The following is an 18,059-nucleotide window of genomic DNA, read 5'->3' as shown; positions in this document are numbered from 1 at the left end:
ATGCGATCAGCCTTCTATATAAATAGTCGGCAATAGTCAAACTATGTATCTCTGACACATCTGCTCAGCCCTGTGGCCCCCATGTCACTTCTATTTATGTGAGTCTGCCTTGGCAGTTATCCAGGCAGAACAATAGACTACTGAAGATATGAGGTTGTATTGGTGTGCTTCTAATTACACCAATCTCGGAATTTTAACCAACGACATCGGCATCACCGACCCAAGATAATGAATAGTTGACAAAATAATGAATAGAGACAAGCAAATCAAACGAAAGAAATATTCGAATCCAAAAAAAAAATAGCAGCTAGTCATTTCCCGGTAGCACACGCACCCACCTCTATCCGGGAAATATACACAACGCACATAACACACACACGCTAGACCATCCAAAAACGCCATATGTCCAAAATGGAAGTTAAAAAAAAAAAAAAAGAGGGAGAAAGAGAGAGAGGCGCTGCTAGCTATTTAGTAGATGCTAATGTCCACCTCAGCGGGCCACGCCTGGTGATAGTACCCCGCCTGCTCTTGCGGCTGACCAGTCGGGAACATCGCGTTTGGATCGCCCATCCCCGCAAGGGCGTTGTTCATAGGCTCGCTGGGGTATGTGGGGTTCTGAAATAACGGGATATCATTGTCAAACTTGCTGGTTTGGTAGTTTCGTTCACACAGGTCGGCAAAGCCCTCATCGAACTGCTGGCTAAACTGGGTGTAGGCCAGAGGGTCTGCCATGTATGGGTCCTCCGAGTACGACTGCATGGCATTGCCGCCAACCGGTTGCGAGGTCATCATCTGCATATTCGTCGTGGCAAGTTCATTGTTGAAGTTCTGCGCCCCCATATTGCTCCATTCCAAGTCGAGGCTACTGCTGTCGGTCGAAGTCATCGGAGATTCAACAAACCCCATCGCTGCGCCCGCGAAGTCGGGGACTGCTACATCAAGAGACATGTTCGCCATGTTGGGCGGAATCAAACCATTGGGGTCGGCATTTTCAAGTTGAGATTGGAATGCGTCAAGCCCCGCCGTGCCAGTCGGGAACGGATCGAATTCACTGGCACCACCAGTGTACACACTGGCAGAGGACGAGGAAGCCCGGTATGGACTGGCTTCGGGGAATAGCTGGAAGTCTCCGGTTCCAGTCTGCGCGGGAGGATTCGCAAATGAAAATTGAGGATTCGAGTAGGCCGGTCCAGTGACAGATTCGTGAGGTGACTGAATGGATCCCGTGGCCGGAGTCGAGAGTGTAGCTGATGCAGAGGCCGGGGTTGCCATGCTGGACGACTGAGGCGTTGCCAGAGCGGTCGTTTTTGGAAGGCCTTTGCCATTGTGCTTGGATCGGACATAAGCCCATCCGTGGGTTTTCTCCATGTGTTGTTTGCAATTGCTCTCCCGCTTGGACTGGTAGGGGCATGGGTTGAAGAGACAGTAATAAACAGATGGTGACTTGGAGTGCTTGTCATTGATGTGGCGGTCCCTCTCCTTTTCGGTGGGCCATCCAATCTCGTAGTACTTGCAAGTCTTGTCGGTGCACTTCCAAGGACGAGAGTGTGTCTTCTCGTGTTTACTAGTATGGATTAGCATTAGCATCTAACGGGGGAGGGGAGATTACACACGTCAAGTCGCATGGTCTCTTGAAGACTTTTTCGCAGTTTGAACACTTTTGGTTGATGTCCATCGGAGGGGCGTTTTTCTTGCGGCGAGCCATGGAGCGCACGACACCCTCATCAGCCGAGCTGACGCTCAAGTTTCGCTTGAGAGTAGAGCCGTCGTACGCCTGCCCGGTTTTCATGGAGATGGCCTGGCCTTCCTTGTAGGCGATGAGTTCAGCTGGGCGTCCAGTCTTGGCAATCCCGCCCTCCAAGGCGAGGCGACCCTTCCCGGCTGCCCGGTTCTTGTTCCTAGATTCATGCATCATCGCGGCGTGTCGGCGGACCTGTTCGATGAGATCGAGGAAGTAGCCGTTAGTGTAAGGCCTGTCCGACGGCAGTCGTTGGTCCAATTCGTTGATGTGATACAGTGACGTATGGAGACACTGAATCGTAAATTCGCAGAAACGGAAATAGGACGCCCCGGAAGTCGCACGTTGCTTTAAGAAAAAAATCAAAATATAAGCAATGCCCCTAAACGCCATATTTGTGAAAAAAAAAAAAAAAAGCCCAAAGGAAGATCACTTACTGGTGCCAACCACAGAAGGGTCTTTTCAATATCACGCAGACAGGCAATTTCTTTATCCTCAACCAGCTGAGGGATGCTTTCCACAAGGGGATGGAACGGCTTCAAGCGCTCTTCCTTGAGAATCGGAATCATCACCAAAGCTTCGACCTGCTTGCAAGCAAGGGCAGACAACGAGCGCTTTCCCGATGGATTGGATTGCAAGGCAGAGATTGAGCTAGTGATGGCTGACTGAGTATTCGGGGCGCTCGATTCAGAGCCCTGGACCGACAACTGTCCTGCTGCCACTATTGACGGTTAGCATTGCCAAATGTAAAGGGTTGGAGTGTTAGATATACCTTTACCCGTGTCAGACATCATGCCTTGGCTGCTACTAATGGAACTACCCAATCCGCTGTCAGAAGCGTGATCATGACGGATCTTGGCTTGAGAGAAGCGTTGTGGACCGTCCATCATGGGATGTTTGTCGGCCTTTCTCACGACGGCATTGGATGAGGTTTGTCGCTGGAGGAAACTTCGTGGCACGGGCATGTCGTCGTGGGGTCGAGGCATGGCGTTGGAGCTGCTGGTGGAATTGAGGTCAATACGGTTCAGGATATCAGACATGCGTTCCTCTCCCGCAACGATAGCTTCCAAAGACTTGGGACAAGTAGGAGAGCGAGTAGGCAGGGTGCGAAAAGATACGACCGGATCACGATCCCCAGATGGCGGAGTGGTGGGGGAATGGAACGTTTCGCCCTTTCTCAGAGACAAGCTGGGTCGAGAGGATCCATCCTGGACCATACGCGAAGAGGAAGCGAACGAAGGAGGAACGGTAGTCATTTGACGGCGTCGGGGGTGAACCCGGGACGACTCAGGCTGCGAGGCCATGGCGGAAGCAAACGAAAACGAAGAGACGAAGGAAAAAGACGCGGTAAACTTGACGGGGCCTGTCAGTCCCAAGGAATCGGAGGCTCGATTGAGTTCCCGATTGTGACTCACCTGGTAGATGAAGATAGGTCGTCCGAATGAATGACGTACGTACAAGCGAGTCACGGTTCTGACTGCTCTGGATCGTTAGTATGAGCCCAGAGCGATCAATACAACTGAACAGTCGCAGAAGTAGGGAGAGAAGGGAAAGAAATATAACTGCAGTGCTACTCACCCGTCGAAAACTGGTCGCGATGAATTTAGTCAACTGGTCGATAGCGTCGTGATGCTGAGAAGGATGCGGACGCTAGTATATATAACAGCCGACGAAATAATGCTCTGATGATGATAGCGACGAAGCAAGAAAAGAAAAAGAGCGAGAAACGGGTTCAAGAGAGGAAAATTCGGGCGATTAAAAAGTAACACTGGACGTTATCAGTGGTGATAGTGGAGATGCTGAAGAGCCCCTTGACAATGCTTCAGATCCCCAGAAGATGGCGCCCAAAAATCCCCCCAAACTGGAGACAAATATGCTAATATTGAAGCCGAAAGAAAGAAAGCAAAAGTGTGGATGGTTGATGATAATGGTGGTGGATGTAGTGGATGAAGTTGGAGATGTGAGAGAGAGAGAGAGAGTCAGACGGAGACAAGAGGAAGGAGGCTGTTCGTCCGGAGCGCGGATCCTTCTCTAGGCTGAGACCTCTTGGATGTCTGCCTGATGCGCCAAGACGCTAATCCAGTTAGAGTATGGTGGTACTATATTCGTAATTGTCATTGGCTATGGGCTGTTCCTGTCTGTTACCGGAGGACGGCCAAGAACTGTATTTACATGACCACCGCCCACGTACATTATTGGTCTTCTTAAAATAACCGACGCCAAATCCTGGCAGAGCCTCAACCGGGAAACCCTTGGGACGTAACGGGCGGTATTGTTACGGGTGGCAGTGTTATCACAGCCACCTTAGACAGTGTTGGACAAGATAAACCCGAGTACACAATTGACAGCTGTCCAAATAGATCATCATTATGCCTTGGCTTGAGCGATTTATCACCTCACCATCAAATCGGTACTATTGGTTGTATACAATACGGCCAGACGATCTGTCTCATCAGCCGGGGTAGTTAGCTATGTATATGCAGATGTCATGCCACAGAAGTTTAGTTCAACTTACTACAGGGGTACACTGAAAGTTGTCATCTTCATTGTTGGCACTCGTGTTCGTATGGGGGAGAAATGCTTGATCGTAATGGTATGCCGATAGAACCGTGGTTCAGTCCGAGGAACAACTGATCATGAATGACCGGAAACAACAACCAATTAGAACACAGCCTAAACGAGCTTACTTCTACTGCTGGAGTATCCCCGAAGTAGATCCGAAAATCTCAGCGGAGCATAGTCTCCGTACATACCTCGTGCGAAAGACAGTGGGGTCACGTTCTAGAATACTAAAGCGGCATAGTTACTTACTTGTTTAGACTCTGCTACAACGAAGCTATCGACAACTCAGACACCGAGTAAGCACCAATATTCTCGCTGCGCATTGGCCCTCGTAGTTTCGGGTCCCTTGACTTTGTTTGTATGCCCGTGCTTGTGTTATTTCCGAGGTTTCGTCGCGAATACGGCTTTGTGGCGGTCACGGGCGGTATTCTGTACTTGTAGAACCAAGCCTTGAACGAGGAATAGGAACGTGCGAGGATTACTGGTTCGAATTGTGCTAGGTTATACATTTCTCACTCCTCGCTGGAAGGCTACGGCGGCTAGTAAATTTCGCACTCCGCACAGAGTATTGGCAGCCAAGAGCAAAAGTTGAAAATGGTTGGGATAAGATGGAACCGAATGGCTTGATTTGAAGGCTTCTACTAACCGCTAGGTCACTTCCCAGGGGTAAATCGACTGCTGCCATATTCAGGTGCATTTCTTGTCTTGAGAGATATCGGCATTTATATCGGAAGTTCCACCCTGGAACAATTATTTGACGGGAAAGGGAGACGCGGATGCGGGATATAGCATCCCCAAAACTCAATGCGATACCCGCACTCGACCGTACAATACCCACACGCCCCAGCTCCATTTCTCTCTTCCCATTATCTCCTGCACCAGTAGGCTCGAGATAATCATACAGAGGCCTCTTAAACAACCACAGTTCCGCCCACAACACCTTCCCCTCGCAGCACGTTTCTCGCGGCCAGGCACCAACGCAAACGAACGACCATGTTGGTCCCGGTGCTCTCGCAACATCGTATTGCACGCACAGCAGGGGCGTATAACAGCCGTGAATGGTCATACCTGACTAGCCGATTCTGCTGCGCCAGTATTCTTTGTGTAGATAGTCAAGATGTTCATCTAACCGCATAGATCCGGGTATAGCTTTCTTCCATTCGACCATGCGCTACTCGCGTTGGGGGATAGCCAAGCCGGTTCCTCCTCCGCCTAGGTAGGTATAAACCCATTCATTTCCGGCATCGCGGCATGGGGTGATCTTTCAATTTCTTTTTGATGGCATTGTGCGCGTCTCTAAAGTCTGCTCGCTTTTTGGCTTCACGTTTTCCTCGGCCATTTTGTGGATCTTGGAGTTTTGCATCCTAGATATCTTGTTCGAATCAGATAGTTGTTATTGCCTCGTTCATCTCCAGATTCGACGAAAGGCTACATAGTCTAGATAGGAGAAACAATTTTTTGATATGCTAGTCGTCCAACCTGTAATATATAGCAAGCTCCCTGAAGATCGCAGTTCAGTGAATTGCCATGGTGTCTGCTTGCCGTTGCCTAAGGATAAGAATAGCATCATATTGAGCCAGCAGGGTATAACACTATGCCTGTATGGTCAGGTAGTAATGATTTAAGCCATCATCCCCCCAACTGCTAGGGCGCTCAAGCCTTGACGCAACATTATCGGATCCTTCTAGTTATTCTTATGACTTCTAAAGACTCCTCTAGAGGTGGCCGCTATCGAGAAGTGGCTCTATCATTCCATAAAAATGGATGAACTTGCGGTGCTCTTCACAATTCCAATGCTTGTTCCCGAGAGGGCATCTTCTGGTAGGATCCTATCTTTAAGTTGGTCCATATGCCCTGATAGCAGGATAGAGCCATGGAAAATGGCGAAAAAAAGTTGACTGCCCAGCCGGTAGTGGCGTCGCTATCAATAGCCACTGCGATATAGAAAAACATTAGGCAATTAAGCAGCGCCAACGGGTTCCACATGTAACTTGCATCATCCTGCAGCAGGTTTTACTTCCCTGAATATGGGCCTGGTCTCCAATCCCTTATGTCGGCGAATAAAGGTCTTCGTTGCGATATATCTTTGTCAGCGGCTATGCTACTCTGAATCGAAAGTCGGAATCGTCGTCTTTGGAGACCCCTCGATCAAGCTCGACGAACCCTGCAGTAAAGACGTTTCCCGGTCAAATGCTCGCAGACCTATCCATTATCGAATAATTTTGAGGACTTCCTCCTTGCAACAACGTACGGTATTTTTCAGATATTATGTAAAAGATCGAATGCGTACGGTCTGAGAGTTTGTGAGAATTCCTAGCCAGTGTTTTCTGGCAATTAATTGGTATCCTTCAAGGTAGCTAATGGCTTGCTGGAGTAGCTTGGTGGTTTCGATTGACCTGTCTCTGGCGTCAATGATCGCAGCGGAGCCATTGCGCAAATGGTCGGCTGTTTCATAGGGTTCCCATCCGATAAAGTAAAAGCCGAGATTTGTATGTAAATTGGCCATCTGCGAGTTCGCATATCATTAAGACATAGGGTAATAAGTCCCATATGGTCCCGGTCGTTTCTAACAGCCCTGGGAACGGAATCATAAATGACGGGGAAGAGTTCATGAACTACGCTGGAATAGGACTTCTATGATCACAAGAGACATAGGGATAATACTTGTCTGTAGTGAATGTCTTTTGAGTGAATGGTCTCGTGGACTGCATCTTAGAATAGCCATCTTCCATATAGAGACGAATTGGTTCTCAAACACTCCAACATGACGCTCATTCATAAAAAAAAAAAAAGAAACCGTACGCCTCTAACCATCTTAACACACACCTTACCCTACAACTCAACAACTACAACCCAACAACTAAACAAACCCACCCCACCCAACAAACTCCTCCGCAAACCTAACTGCCGCCCTGAGATAATACCCCTCCTCATCCCCCCAAGTCTCCGCTGCCTCCCTTAACACCCTCAACACCTTAGCGTAATGAGCATCCGACTTCCCCTTAACCGCCATCCCAGCAACCCATTTCCAGTCCTTCCCTTTCAACTCGACGCACTGAATTCTGTTGACATGGATCTCAGGACGCAGTTGGGCGATGTACACGGATAGCGTCATAAGCCACCACTGCCGGACAAGGGGGAGCTGGAACTTCGCCGGGATGAGCGGAAGTAAGACACGCACGGCATGACTAGTGGTTAAAACATGCAGGAAGAAAAAATCATACTTCTCCGAGCCATCCGCATGCGTACCCAGTAGTAATGCTGTAGCGAGTTCCTGTGTTTCACGGAACTGTTTGACAGTATCGCCCTCGATTTTCCACGCATTCCAGTGGTTGAGTAATGCATCTTCACGTGCGGCGAAGATTTTCTCGATGTTCTCGTTTCCGGGTGTGCCGAAGAGCCCATGGAAGCGTTTGTCGGTTCGCACGCGGGACAAGATGTCGAAGAGGGAGGGCGTGTGGTAGGAGGATTCTGTTTTGGTGTAGATGGGGTCGGAGAGATACTTATGGATTGGGTTATGGGTTGTTGCTGCGAGGCCTAGGGCTTCCATAGCTAATTCGCGGCTGGAGAATTCGTAGGCGTAGGAGAGGTGGATTAGGGGGTGACCGACTGCGTTGTTAGCTGTGTTCTCTACTCGATATGGCACTGGAACGTACGGTCTGTGATGAGGGAGTTGAATAAAGGTTCTTCTCCGGAGAAAAGGTATTCTTGGACGACTTCTTTCCAGTCATATCCTTGCCGGACAAGTTCGTCTTCAAAGTAGTTTACGAATGCCCGTTGATACCTATCCATTATCAGCAAAGCCACGCACAAAACAGAGACAAGAACATACTCCCTCCGCCCAAGAAAGTCCCTCCAATCATCCAAACTAATCTCCCCCGGCGAATCAACCCACGGCTCCATCGCCTTACTTTCATCTTCATACAACCGATGCAACTCATCCGCATCAGCACCTTGTACCCACGCCGAACTCAGTAACTGTAGGTCACGTTAGCACATCCATCTGTCTATTCTCTTTCCTTTCCACTTCCACAGTAATACATATTAGGGTAGTTGAAAACTCACGTGAGGAACATGATTATAGAACTTCCTTTCATGGAACAAAATGGCATGATTGGCGTGATTCAGTTTGATCAGGTACTTTAGCGCGCGGTCGGGCTTTTCAGGTGTATTTTCGAGGTCGTGGATTTTAGGTGGTGGGATTTTGAATTGCGATCGTTCCCAGAGGGGAAAGATGCGAGGGAGGGAGAAGGAGAATTGGAGCATCGCGTTTGCTTGTACTGTGGTGTTGTCGTTGAGGTGCCCGATGCGTGTGGGCTTGTTTTGAAGTAGTACGCAAGTGCTAATACAGCTGGAGAATCAATTAAAGACTACTGTCAATTAATTATATCCCAGATACCACAGAAATCAACGTATGCTTCTCCATCGCTACATTTCAAGCCGTTGAGCGGCCTCGGCGTGGAGATTGTTGGGATACCTTCCTCAGGCATCTATGACGCATACTGCAAACAAACCAAACATCTCCTCATCTACAACAAAGTACATCAGAAGTACATACATACGCCCTAGCAAATGCATCTCACCACCAGTCATACGAACAATCCAATCTCTCCCGTCCTCTCCTACTAACAACCCCTAATAACGCGTAACCAAGCATGATAATCATACGTCCACCTACCGCATCAGGCCACCCCGCATTCTGAATTGGCCTGCAGCCATGGTTCACTTCTCCTCTCCAGCTCCAAACAAAGACCTCCATTCGTCAATGGTGAAATTTGACTGCAAATGAGGTCACTTTGCTCGTATGGGGGAGAATACCCGAGGGAATCACTTTCTCATGACCTCATCAGAAGTACGGATGAGGAGGAGGTGTATAAAGAGTGTTCCTTTCCCCCTTCTTCGGGGAAGCTGGATGGGATATCAAGTAACTACAATTTAAAGAGAATATACTACACTATACAAGGAAGCAAGCAAGATGGATTCCTCGCAATGGGTCTCGATTCATATCAGAGACCGCCTGGAGAAGGGCGAGATCTCTATCAAGGACTCCTTTCTATATGAGTACGTCTCCCATCCCTTTTTCCCTCTCCCATCACCCTAACCTGACGCTCACACTAACCAAACCAGAGGATCCTTCCACTCCCCAACTGACAAAACCCTCCCGCTCACCGAAACCGACATCGACGCCCTCACCATCCCCTCTTACGGCATCGGCGAGGTCTGCGCTCGCGGCCGCCGCGGCAGCGAAGGCTGGATGGACTTGTTTCATGGTGAGGACAAGATCTGTGAATTGCATTGGGATAATCGTGACAAGAAACCGGTTAATCGGTTTGAGGTGTCGGGGGTTGATAGCAAGTATAGGATTGAGTGTAGTGGATGGAGTCCGAGGGCTGGACCGTTGGGACATGTTTTTATTGATATTGAAGAGGCCAAGGCTGCTGCTAAGGAGGAGGGTGCTTGAGGATGAGACATCTCGGTTCAAGGGTATGGATAGATATTGTTCTATGGAGTTTGGTTTTTGCTCAATGATACTCGTTTATTCAATTCTTGATATCTGACGTGGTTATTTTTCACTATCTGATTTATGGTCGTTTGTGCTTGGGGCGACGACGTTGACGGCTACTTCTCCCTCGAGAGGATCCACGTCCATTCTCGGACCGACAAAGTTCTTTCTTCCATCGACGATCCATTGGAAGCTCGAGATGATAAAGACAATTCCGAATGCCGCCACGCAGTAGTCTGATTCGTCAGTTTCTGTCAAATCATAACAGTGACAGTTGGCAGAAAACTTACTCATGTTGCTTCCCGTAACAGGAAGGTCAGGCGGGAACAGGAACAACACGGTCGTAAGGGCGATATAAACAATAGAAATCTAAACAGTCAGCACACTCCATCAAACATAAAGATGAAAAGGAAACATACAATATTAAGAATCCACCCAATAGTATTAGGAAGAACAAACTGTCTCTCCGGGAGCATATTCCGTCCCCGTAGACAGTTCACTGCAATAGGAATACCGTACGCAAGATCCAGCATAACGACAGAAGCAGAGACAATAGCGTTAAAAGCGCTCGACGAGCCGAGGAAAATGCAGCCGAAGATGATGACCAGGATGACGGTGAAGTACAGTGCGTTCAGCGGGACTTTGAGCTTCGGGTGGACTCTGGAGAAGAAGGGGGATGCGGGGAGGCCGCCGTCTCTGTTTTTTGTTAGTATTGAGCACTAAACGAAGGGGTATTATGCAGTGGGGCTACCTTGCGAAGGCGTAGACCATCCGACTACTCGTAGTCATGATACTGGTAGTCGTGAAAAGCATGCACACGAGAGGGAAACTACAACATTAGCATCCACATCCACACCAACCCAGGAAGGCGAGTCCACTCACATAAGCAAGCAAACAGCACCGGCGTTGTTGTTCGTCGCGTGCTTGAAAATCGCCAGTAACGGTCCGGCAGAAGAGTTGATGATGGTGTCGATATCCCCAGCAACGAAGAGGAGAACAACCAAGAAGATCGAGCCGGTCACGATACCGATAACAACACAGCCGATCATGATCCGGGGTCCGACAACGGAAGGGTTGGGGATTTCTGCGCATGTCAATAGGGTTCTCTTTGTCGTGCTGTGGTGATGGTGGTACCTTCGATCATGTGGGCGACACCGTCCTAGTCTTGTTAGTTGTGCATGGTGAAGGGACGAGAGAAAACATACGTATCCAGTGACTCCGAGTCCACCTTGAAGAAGCTGCTACAGTTAGAACGTGTCTTCACGGATGTGCGAGTAACATACTCCAAGTAACCAAGCGATACCATCGGGCCCTAGGACGTCAGCTTCGTCTTCACGAGCGGGAAAGGGAACTTACATCCTGTCTGGTTGATAAACTCCCCAAACACAAACTTCCCCGAGTTATAGTCCGGGGAAGAACACGCCAGGACGGTAATGCAAATGACGGTAAACCCGGTGAGGGACCAAATGACTGAATGTATTAGCACCTTTTACCACGATATTCAACATCCAACATATACAGCCACTCACATGCACTCTTGGTGAACAACGGAAGCGCATTATTCATAAGCGCGTTGATAATAAAAGCAATAACGTTGTAGGCAATGTAAATTAGGAATTGATGCCACCGTTCGGATTCATATGTCTGAAAAATCAGCGACGTCTGGTCCTTTTGTCAGGCGAAAACCTACTGGATGCATCAAGGAAACAACACCAATGACCAGTTCACTGCCCAGCAGCCCACCGGTGGCAGTCAGGGCGACCTAAGAAGTCAGCATAAACCGCAGTACTAGGCAGTGTGCTCGTGCTTACCCATCCGGAAACATTGGCCCAGCCAGTGACCCACGAAAGAATCGGCATCCATCTCTCCCAGGCGACTATTTTCGTTAGGTATTATTCAAACGTCGGCGATAGGTATATACTTACTAACTGTTCGTTGTTAGTTGCCGTTGCTTCAGTAATAGTGAAAAGTAGAATGAAAACTCACCTGCAACCCAATGATACTGACCACCAGCGCTACTCAAATATCAGCAAGCGATCATGGGGGGAAGCAATAAAAAAAAAAAAAAAAAAAAACCGATTGACTAACGTAGGATAAGCCGAAAGAAACTCAGCCAGCGACGTCGCTATACACAGATTACAGAAACCCGCTGTAATAAGACCTATTCATCGCAAACGTTAGCTGTCACACCGGAATCATTCGAAACGGAAAACTCACCCCAGACAACACTGACACACCCTCCGGAGGGCAAACTCAGTGATAAACTCGTTGACAAGGCTGTCCATGACTGCGATTGTCAGCTACCCATTGATCTCTCGGCGCGTGTAAGTATGCCCGTACATTCAGAATAGCAAAGGCCAAACCCAGCATCGACCTGGAATAGTCAGCGACCACTGCAAGCCATAACCCCTATACAGGGGAACGTACAGCATTGAAAAATTGCGCTTCAATTCGGCCCTATGGCCCATAGCAGCCAATTGAGCATCATCACCTTGCACTTTCTCCATTGTGCTTGTCCTCTAATTGAAAAAGAAATCTAAATGATAAAGAAGCAAGCAACACACAAGCCCAGGAAAAAACCAAGACAAGCCAGAAGATAAAATACAAGAAAGACACCGGAGCCCAAAAGGAAGGATGAAACCACGCTTTTGTCTAACATTCCTCCCTGCCCTGCCCAGCCTGACCTTTTTCCGTCCCTCCCCGCCGACTGACGTCTACTCCGGAGTAATCTCTCAGTCTATCACTACCCTCAGGTCCTCTCCGTGTCCGTTCTAGGCAAGACGCCTACCCATATCCTCTGACCGTTCGTCAACCCGGTTCCACAGATATGCGGGGAAACATAAACAAGACATATGCCTGTTACCTAACAGATATGGGGTAATTTCTACGGTTTTCGCGGGGATTGGATTGGTTTCGGGGGTTTTGCCAGTGTCTGTTGATAGACATTTCTCTGGACGGTTTCCGAGGATATAAGTGGTTAGTTACGCCATGGTTTCGGCGCTATAAGCCAGTTAGAGAAGAGTCGCCGAATTTGGGCATGGAAACGGTGGAGTGAGATCGGGGGGTGTCCGAAGAGAGAGATAAGCGTTCGGTTCGGGTGAAAAGGATTGATTGGGTTGGACTGGGCGTTGGCGGGTGAGATATGGATTTGGTTATCTTGTTTGTACAGAGTACTCGTATCGGAATTGGTTCTTGAGATATAAAAAGGGGTAGATACGCTGTAACCGTGGAAATAATGCGAGTCAGTTGCCACCGAGGCTCGGAGAATAGAGCCTTGCTGCCTGAGGTGTCGCTAATTTCATGTGTACTTCACGCGACTAACTGTAGGGCTGCATACGGTATAGGAACAGTGCCTAAGCGCAGGTAATACTATGGCGATACAATGATACTCGATGCTTGAAGACGGGACAATATCCCATAGGTGCCACTATATGTCGACTTGAGTCAACAGAGATTCGGGAAATAACCTAATTCAGATGTCAGATGTCAACCAAAGTTGTTAACTGTCACTCAGGTCTATATATAAATGATGAATCAATTATTAGGTCTGGTATTCTCAGCAGATATTATATACAGCACCTATACAATGCTCGACTGCTATACCCGCTCATGCCCATAATACATTACCCTACCACACCCATACCCATTCTCAACAGCGAGAAATCACTGCAAATGATCCGTCCTCACTACATAATCCTCATCCTTACCCTCCCCAGTAGACTCCTCATCCGACACCTCCCCGTCAACCTCCGACCCCGCCTTACTCCTCGCCTTCCCCTTCCCCTTCCCCTTACTACTAGCCATAGAATGTCCACTAGCACTGCGCATCAGTCCATGGCGTGCTTTGCCTTTGTCCATGTTCAATGGAAGATGGCTATCGCCGTTGACGGTCGGTCCATCGACTCCGTCGAGGATTGGTTGCTCGCCGCTTAGTCGGAGGGCTTCGAGGGCTTCGCCGATGGTTTGGGCAGGTTGGTCTTGTTGGGCTTGGGGTTGGTCTTGTTGGTTTTGGTTTTGTTTCTTTTTGTCGACGGATTCGAAGCTTTGGCGGATGCGTTCGAAGTGTTCGAGTTCTTTGGCGCTGGTTTTTGTTAGCATCGCATTTATTAAGGGAGCAAAGGGGAACGTACCTAACGCTAGGAACAAGCTCGCTCTGCGCATCCGTAAAGTCTTCCTCCGTAACCATCACAGAAACATCATCCGGCGTCGCCAGATGGTCGAAGAAGTACGCCGTGCTAACAGGTCCTTCCGGGAGCAAGCGGATCTTCTCATCCACCGCCAGCGCCTTCCGCGTAACAGCCTTGAGCATAGAATCGGAACACAGCGCATACAGATCAGCACCGGTATACGTCAGCGGCAACCGGTTCGCAACACGCTGCAGCGACAGTTCCGGATCAAGAGTGAACTTCCTCGTAAGCGCTTCCAGGATCTTCGCCTGTTTGTCATGCGTGTCCGAGATACCCAGGTAGAGCATCTTGTCGAAACGACCAGGACGAAGGAGGGCAGTATCCAGTAGATCAGGGCGGTTGGTTGCGCCGACGACAAAGACGCCACCACTGTTTTCCTCGCCGCCGTTCATGCCGTCCAGTTCAGCGAGAAGCTGGGAGACGATACGGTCCATGACACCGCCGCTGTCGCCTTGGTTGCCTCTCTTCGGGGCGACGGAGTCCAGTTCGTCGAAGAAGACAACGCAGGGACGGGCGTCGCGGGCGCGCTGGAAGACACGGCGAACGTTTGCCTCAGATTCACCAATGTACATGTTCAGCAACTCTGGACCCTTGACCGAGAAGAAGTTCAAAGAGAACTCGGTCGCAATGGCCTTGGCGAGCAGCGTTTTACCAGTACCCGGGGGACCGTAGAACAGGATACCGCTGCGCTTCTTCATGCCCTTGGCGAACAGCTCGGGACGCTCCAGTGGCAGCTGGATGGTTTCCACGAGAGCATCCTTGACGGTAGCTAATCCACCCACATCATCCCAGCTGACGTTGGGGATCTTCGGCGCACCGATAGAATCAGCAAAATTCTTTCTTGCCGCTTCCACGGCTGTTTCAAAGTCCGCCTTGGTGACGCCTCGCGCGGCATCACCGCCGGAAATAACGACGTCACGAACGTTGATCTTGGCTCCGGAGGAACTCGTACCAGCAGCCTCTGCCAACTTCTCCAACCGCGCAGCACGTGCGGCGCAAGCTCGTTCGACGACATCCACAAGATCACCAGCGACCAACGCGGCAGTCTTCATAGCAACAGTAGCCAGGTCCGCGTCGGGCGACAGTTTGATACTACGGTCGGCAACAGCATTCTGCAGAATGCCTTCACGTTCCTTCTCCTCCGGCGCGGTCATTTCAAATTCGTGCGTGAACATGCTGCGAATACCTTCGGGGATCTGCTCGACATCTGTAGTGGTTGCAATAACCACCCGAGCATCTGCGAGAATCTCAGACATCGCTGTCACCATCCGATCGGCCGTCAATACCTCAATATGTTGGATTAAGAGTGCCGTACAGCTTGGTCCGCAGTTGAAGGCACGATCGGCGCGAGCTTTCAGGTAGGCTTCTGTCTTAACATCGCCTCCGTTGGCTCCGCCTTCAGTCAGGATATCATATGCGTCAATTGGGAAAGTATGCAATCCGATATCCGAACAAGCTCGCTTCGCCACGGTTGCTTTTCCAATGTGTCTTTGCTGCGACTGCAACAAAATGACAACAGGCTTCATACCAAGCTGGATTGCTCGAGGGCTTGTCGCGGCAGACATGAGATCGCGGATTCGTTGCTGCAGAGGAGGATTGAACAGTTGCGGCGACTCCGTAAGGAGGCCATGAGGTGTCAAAGATTCACCAACGGCTTTGGGTATCCCCTTGGCTCCAAGCCAATACTCCCATCCGTTGTACATCGTTCCTGGGACTCTGCTCACGTCGCTTCCTGCCTGCACCATTCTTGTAGTTGCAGTGTCGATAACAGCAACGCCTCCCCATTGGTCTTCGACAGGTTCATCGTCTTCCGACGAACTGGCTGTTACATGGCCCACGCGGAACCAAGCAACACCAACCTTTCTCCCTAGGTTGTTTGACCCCGACACCTGACCCAGTCGGGTAGTCAGGTCATCATCCTGGGCAACCCCATCAGTCGCAGCGGCACCTCCAAAGACAGTTTTGCCAAGACCTTCGTCGACACTGATGCCAACAAGATCGCCGCTCTTTAACAACCGTCGTGCAGATTCGAAGTACTGCTTGAGTCCCGCAAACAAGGCTGGCTGAAGAACACGGTCCATGGATAGCGGAGTAGATATTTTAAGCAGTGTCACCTCCTTTGCCAACGGCGGAGTCTTTGTCGAGCTGCTCTTCACCTGGTGCAGAAGGCCAGGCTTGGATGGTCCGTTGGTGGAAGCGAAGTTCATGCGAGAAATCCGGAGGTGTTTCGGGTTATCGAGATTGTTGAGGAGCAATGGTGGAACGTATACCGACGGGGTCAAGCGAACTGGCAGACGTTGGGAGAAGCTTCCACGACGCTCCGACTGGTTGATTGAATACCGCGGTTTAGCGGAAGGAAGACCCGGAAGACCGTATATCCTCACGGCACGCCAGTCGCCAGAATCCTCTTCTTGCTCGTTAAAGCTGCCAAGCTTGATGGAAGCGAAAATGTTCGCTTGCGGTTCCTCGGAAGCCTCGATTCTGACCCAGTCTCCAGAGAAACAACCAATCTTGGCGAGGGCACTGATATCCACGAAAACGAACGCGTCTACATCATCGTCATCGCGAGGTCGAGGATGCAGTAGCTCAAGCGGGATCGAGCGTAGAAGTCCTTCTGCCTTGAAGACCTTGCCGCCGCCACTACCACGGCCGCCAGGACGCATGGTCGTCGATGTGAAGTTAGACGCAACTGATCCCGGTGTTTGCGCACCATCTCCACGGCGGGAGCTTGCACGAGGCGTTGCACCTGTCATTGAGGATGCGATTCCCGACGGCGGTTGCGGGAGCTGCGGCGCTGAAAGGGAAATCATATCCTCCAAAGAGTCGTCTGACGTATCGCTTGCGGTGCCAACAGAGCCCTCTGTCTCCGAGTCGTCTGGTGGAGAAGTGCTCTCCACCTCCGTTCCACTCTCGTTGCCCTTCTCTTCAGCGGCAGAGTAAAACTGTTCATTGGAAGTGTCATCCGCCTCGTCTTCTGTGACCTGCTTGAGGCTTGAAGTTGACGACATGCTCTTCTGCGATCGGGTTCCATGCGCCCGCGCCTGTACAAGAACAATCTTAGTTTCTGGCATCAGAACACCTTGCGACACCGGCTCGCAGAACGAAATGTGCACGGGAGGTGGTGGCGCATAGGTGATCGGATGCGGTGGCAGCGGGAGCGGCAGCACAGCGCCAGTATGCACCACCTTTTGCGCACCAAGAGCTTCACGCACCGCAGCGGTGAGTCGCTCCTCAGCTTCAGCCGCCGCCTTCTTCGAGTATCGTTTTACCTCGCTACCCTTTGCGGCCTTGGCCCACAATCCATTGGGTCCATGAATGCTGGGCGAGAATCCACCACCGAATTTGGTCTGCACGTCATCGTGGTTTCGAACGAGATTTCGCTCCACCGTCACGTACACCGTATCTAGTTGTAGCGGCACAACGTCCAACACCCGAATCTCGATTACCCGCTGTGTTTGAACCGAGTGACGCGTAGGGTCCAGTCTGCTCTGGGCCTGGAGGAACGGCTGTAACGACTCTGCGGAATCGGGGAAAACGACGGTTGAGTGCGAAATAGGCGCGGTATAGGACGATTCTCTTGGATGTACTTGAACCGGAAGTATGGTCCAGGCCAACTCCTCCACGGAATTGTAGCTCGGGGTATACGGGGAGACTGCGACGTAGAGAACTTCTCCATCTAAGCACGAAATAAATATCAGCTCAATCCTTCAAATACGGGAGGCCCAACTCACCTTTCACCTCCCGGTACTGAAATAGATCATTAACCAGATCGTCGGAAACAATGCCGACGTTCCCACGTAACTGGGGATCCAGTGTTAGACGAGCCGAGATAGGCGCCTTATTGCGCAACAACCGTCTGGCGGCATTAGGTCGTCGTCGCCGTTGTCGCTTGGGCTGGTCTGCGCTCTGTCCACCGTAATGCTCGAAGTCCATGGTCGGTGATCGGTCGGTTAATGGTATGTTTGAGGGGGCGCAGATGAAGTGAAGACGGGAACTCAGGTCTTCATGCCACGAACGGAGTTGTGCAAGTAACCACGGTGTACTCAAAGCAACTCAGAAACTCACCGAC

General features: G+C 50.3%; 5 protein-coding genes across 5 annotated transcripts; 1 reads left to right on the top strand and 4 right to left on the bottom strand.

Moving 5' to 3' along the window:
• Positions 1 to 468: 468 nt before the first annotated feature.
• Positions 469 to 3,042, bottom strand: ace1 (putative C2H2 transcription factor (Ace1); the record flags this gene model as incomplete). The annotated part of the gene is made up of 4 exons (XM_040778617.1): positions 469 to 1,564; positions 1,614 to 2,086; positions 2,176 to 2,459; positions 2,511 to 3,042. The coding sequence occupies 4 exons, from the start codon at positions 3,040 to 3,042 to the stop codon at positions 469 to 471; spliced, it is 2,385 nt and encodes a 794-aa protein (XP_040642865.1).
• Positions 3,043 to 6,903: 3,861 nt separating this feature from the next.
• On the bottom strand, positions 6,904 to 8,848 carry EURHEDRAFT_408434 (questin oxidase family protein). The gene is made up of 4 exons (XM_040780827.1): positions 8,366 to 8,848; positions 8,133 to 8,278; positions 7,957 to 8,084; positions 6,904 to 7,909 (listed from the first exon to the last, which is right to left on the bottom strand). Exons 1-4 carry the CDS (start codon positions 8,564 to 8,566, stop codon positions 7,161 to 7,163), a joined length of 1,224 nt encoding a protein of 407 aa, XP_040642864.1. The 5' UTR covers positions 8,567 to 8,848; the 3' UTR covers positions 6,904 to 7,160.
• A 419-nt stretch (positions 8,849 to 9,267) lies between these two features.
• EURHEDRAFT_408432 (aegerolysin family protein) lies at positions 9,268 to 9,780 on the top strand. Its single transcript, XM_040780826.1, has 2 exons — positions 9,268 to 9,361; positions 9,428 to 9,780. Exons 1-2 carry the CDS (start codon positions 9,276 to 9,278, stop codon positions 9,759 to 9,761), a joined length of 420 nt encoding a protein of 139 aa, XP_040642863.1. The 5' UTR covers positions 9,268 to 9,275; the 3' UTR covers positions 9,762 to 9,780.
• An 83-nt stretch (positions 9,781 to 9,863) lies between these two features.
• Positions 9,864 to 12,310, bottom strand: EURHEDRAFT_512444 (GABA permease GabA; the record flags this gene model as incomplete). Its single annotated transcript, XM_040786069.1, has 17 exons — positions 9,864 to 10,039; positions 10,094 to 10,172; positions 10,223 to 10,499; positions 10,555 to 10,632; positions 10,686 to 10,887; positions 10,938 to 10,962; positions 11,009 to 11,041; positions 11,087 to 11,115; positions 11,160 to 11,273; positions 11,333 to 11,447; positions 11,494 to 11,565; positions 11,615 to 11,679; positions 11,790 to 11,818; positions 11,892 to 11,964; positions 12,021 to 12,090; positions 12,144 to 12,177; positions 12,231 to 12,310. The coding sequence occupies 17 exons, from the start codon at positions 12,308 to 12,310 to the stop codon at positions 9,864 to 9,866; spliced, it is 1,551 nt and encodes a 516-aa protein (XP_040642862.1).
• A 1,156-nt stretch (positions 12,311 to 13,466) lies between these two features.
• Positions 13,467 to 17,923, bottom strand: pex6 (AAA family ATPase peroxin 6; the record flags this gene model as incomplete). The annotated part of the gene is made up of 3 exons (XM_040783685.1): positions 13,467 to 13,884; positions 13,934 to 17,666; positions 17,722 to 17,923. The coding sequence occupies 3 exons, from the start codon at positions 17,921 to 17,923 to the stop codon at positions 13,467 to 13,469; spliced, it is 4,353 nt and encodes a 1,450-aa protein (XP_040642861.1).
• Positions 17,924 to 18,059: the final 136 nt, after the last annotated feature.

Source organism: Aspergillus ruber (assembly GCF_000600275.1).
Source record: "Aspergillus ruber CBS 135680 unplaced genomic scaffold scaffold00002, whole genome shotgun sequence".
Taxonomy (NCBI): Eukaryota; Fungi; Ascomycota; class Eurotiomycetes; order Eurotiales; family Aspergillaceae; genus Aspergillus; species Aspergillus ruber.
The sequence above is the reverse complement of the archived record's forward strand: the minus strand, read 5'-3'. Positions and strand labels throughout refer to the sequence as shown.

Coding starts and splice junctions, on each gene's coding strand:
- EURHEDRAFT_408434 (XM_040780827.1), bottom strand. CDS start 8,566: ATGCTCCAATTCTCCTTCTCCCTCCCTCGCATCTTTCCCCTCTGGGAA. Junction 8,279..8,365: donor TCTATAATCATGTTCCTCAC/GTGAGTTTTCAA, acceptor CGTGACCTACAG/TTACTGAGTTCGGCGTGGGT. Junction 8,085..8,132: donor GACTTTCTTGGGCGGAGGGA/GTATGTTCTTGT, acceptor GATAATGGATAG/GTATCAACGGGCATTCGTAA.
- EURHEDRAFT_408432 (XM_040780826.1), top strand. CDS start 9,276: ATGGATTCCTCGCAATGGGTCTCGATTCATATCAGAGACCGCCTGGAG. Junction 9,362..9,427: donor AAGGACTCCTTTCTATATGA/GTACGTCTCCCA, acceptor TAACCAAACCAG/AGGATCCTTCCACTCCCCAA.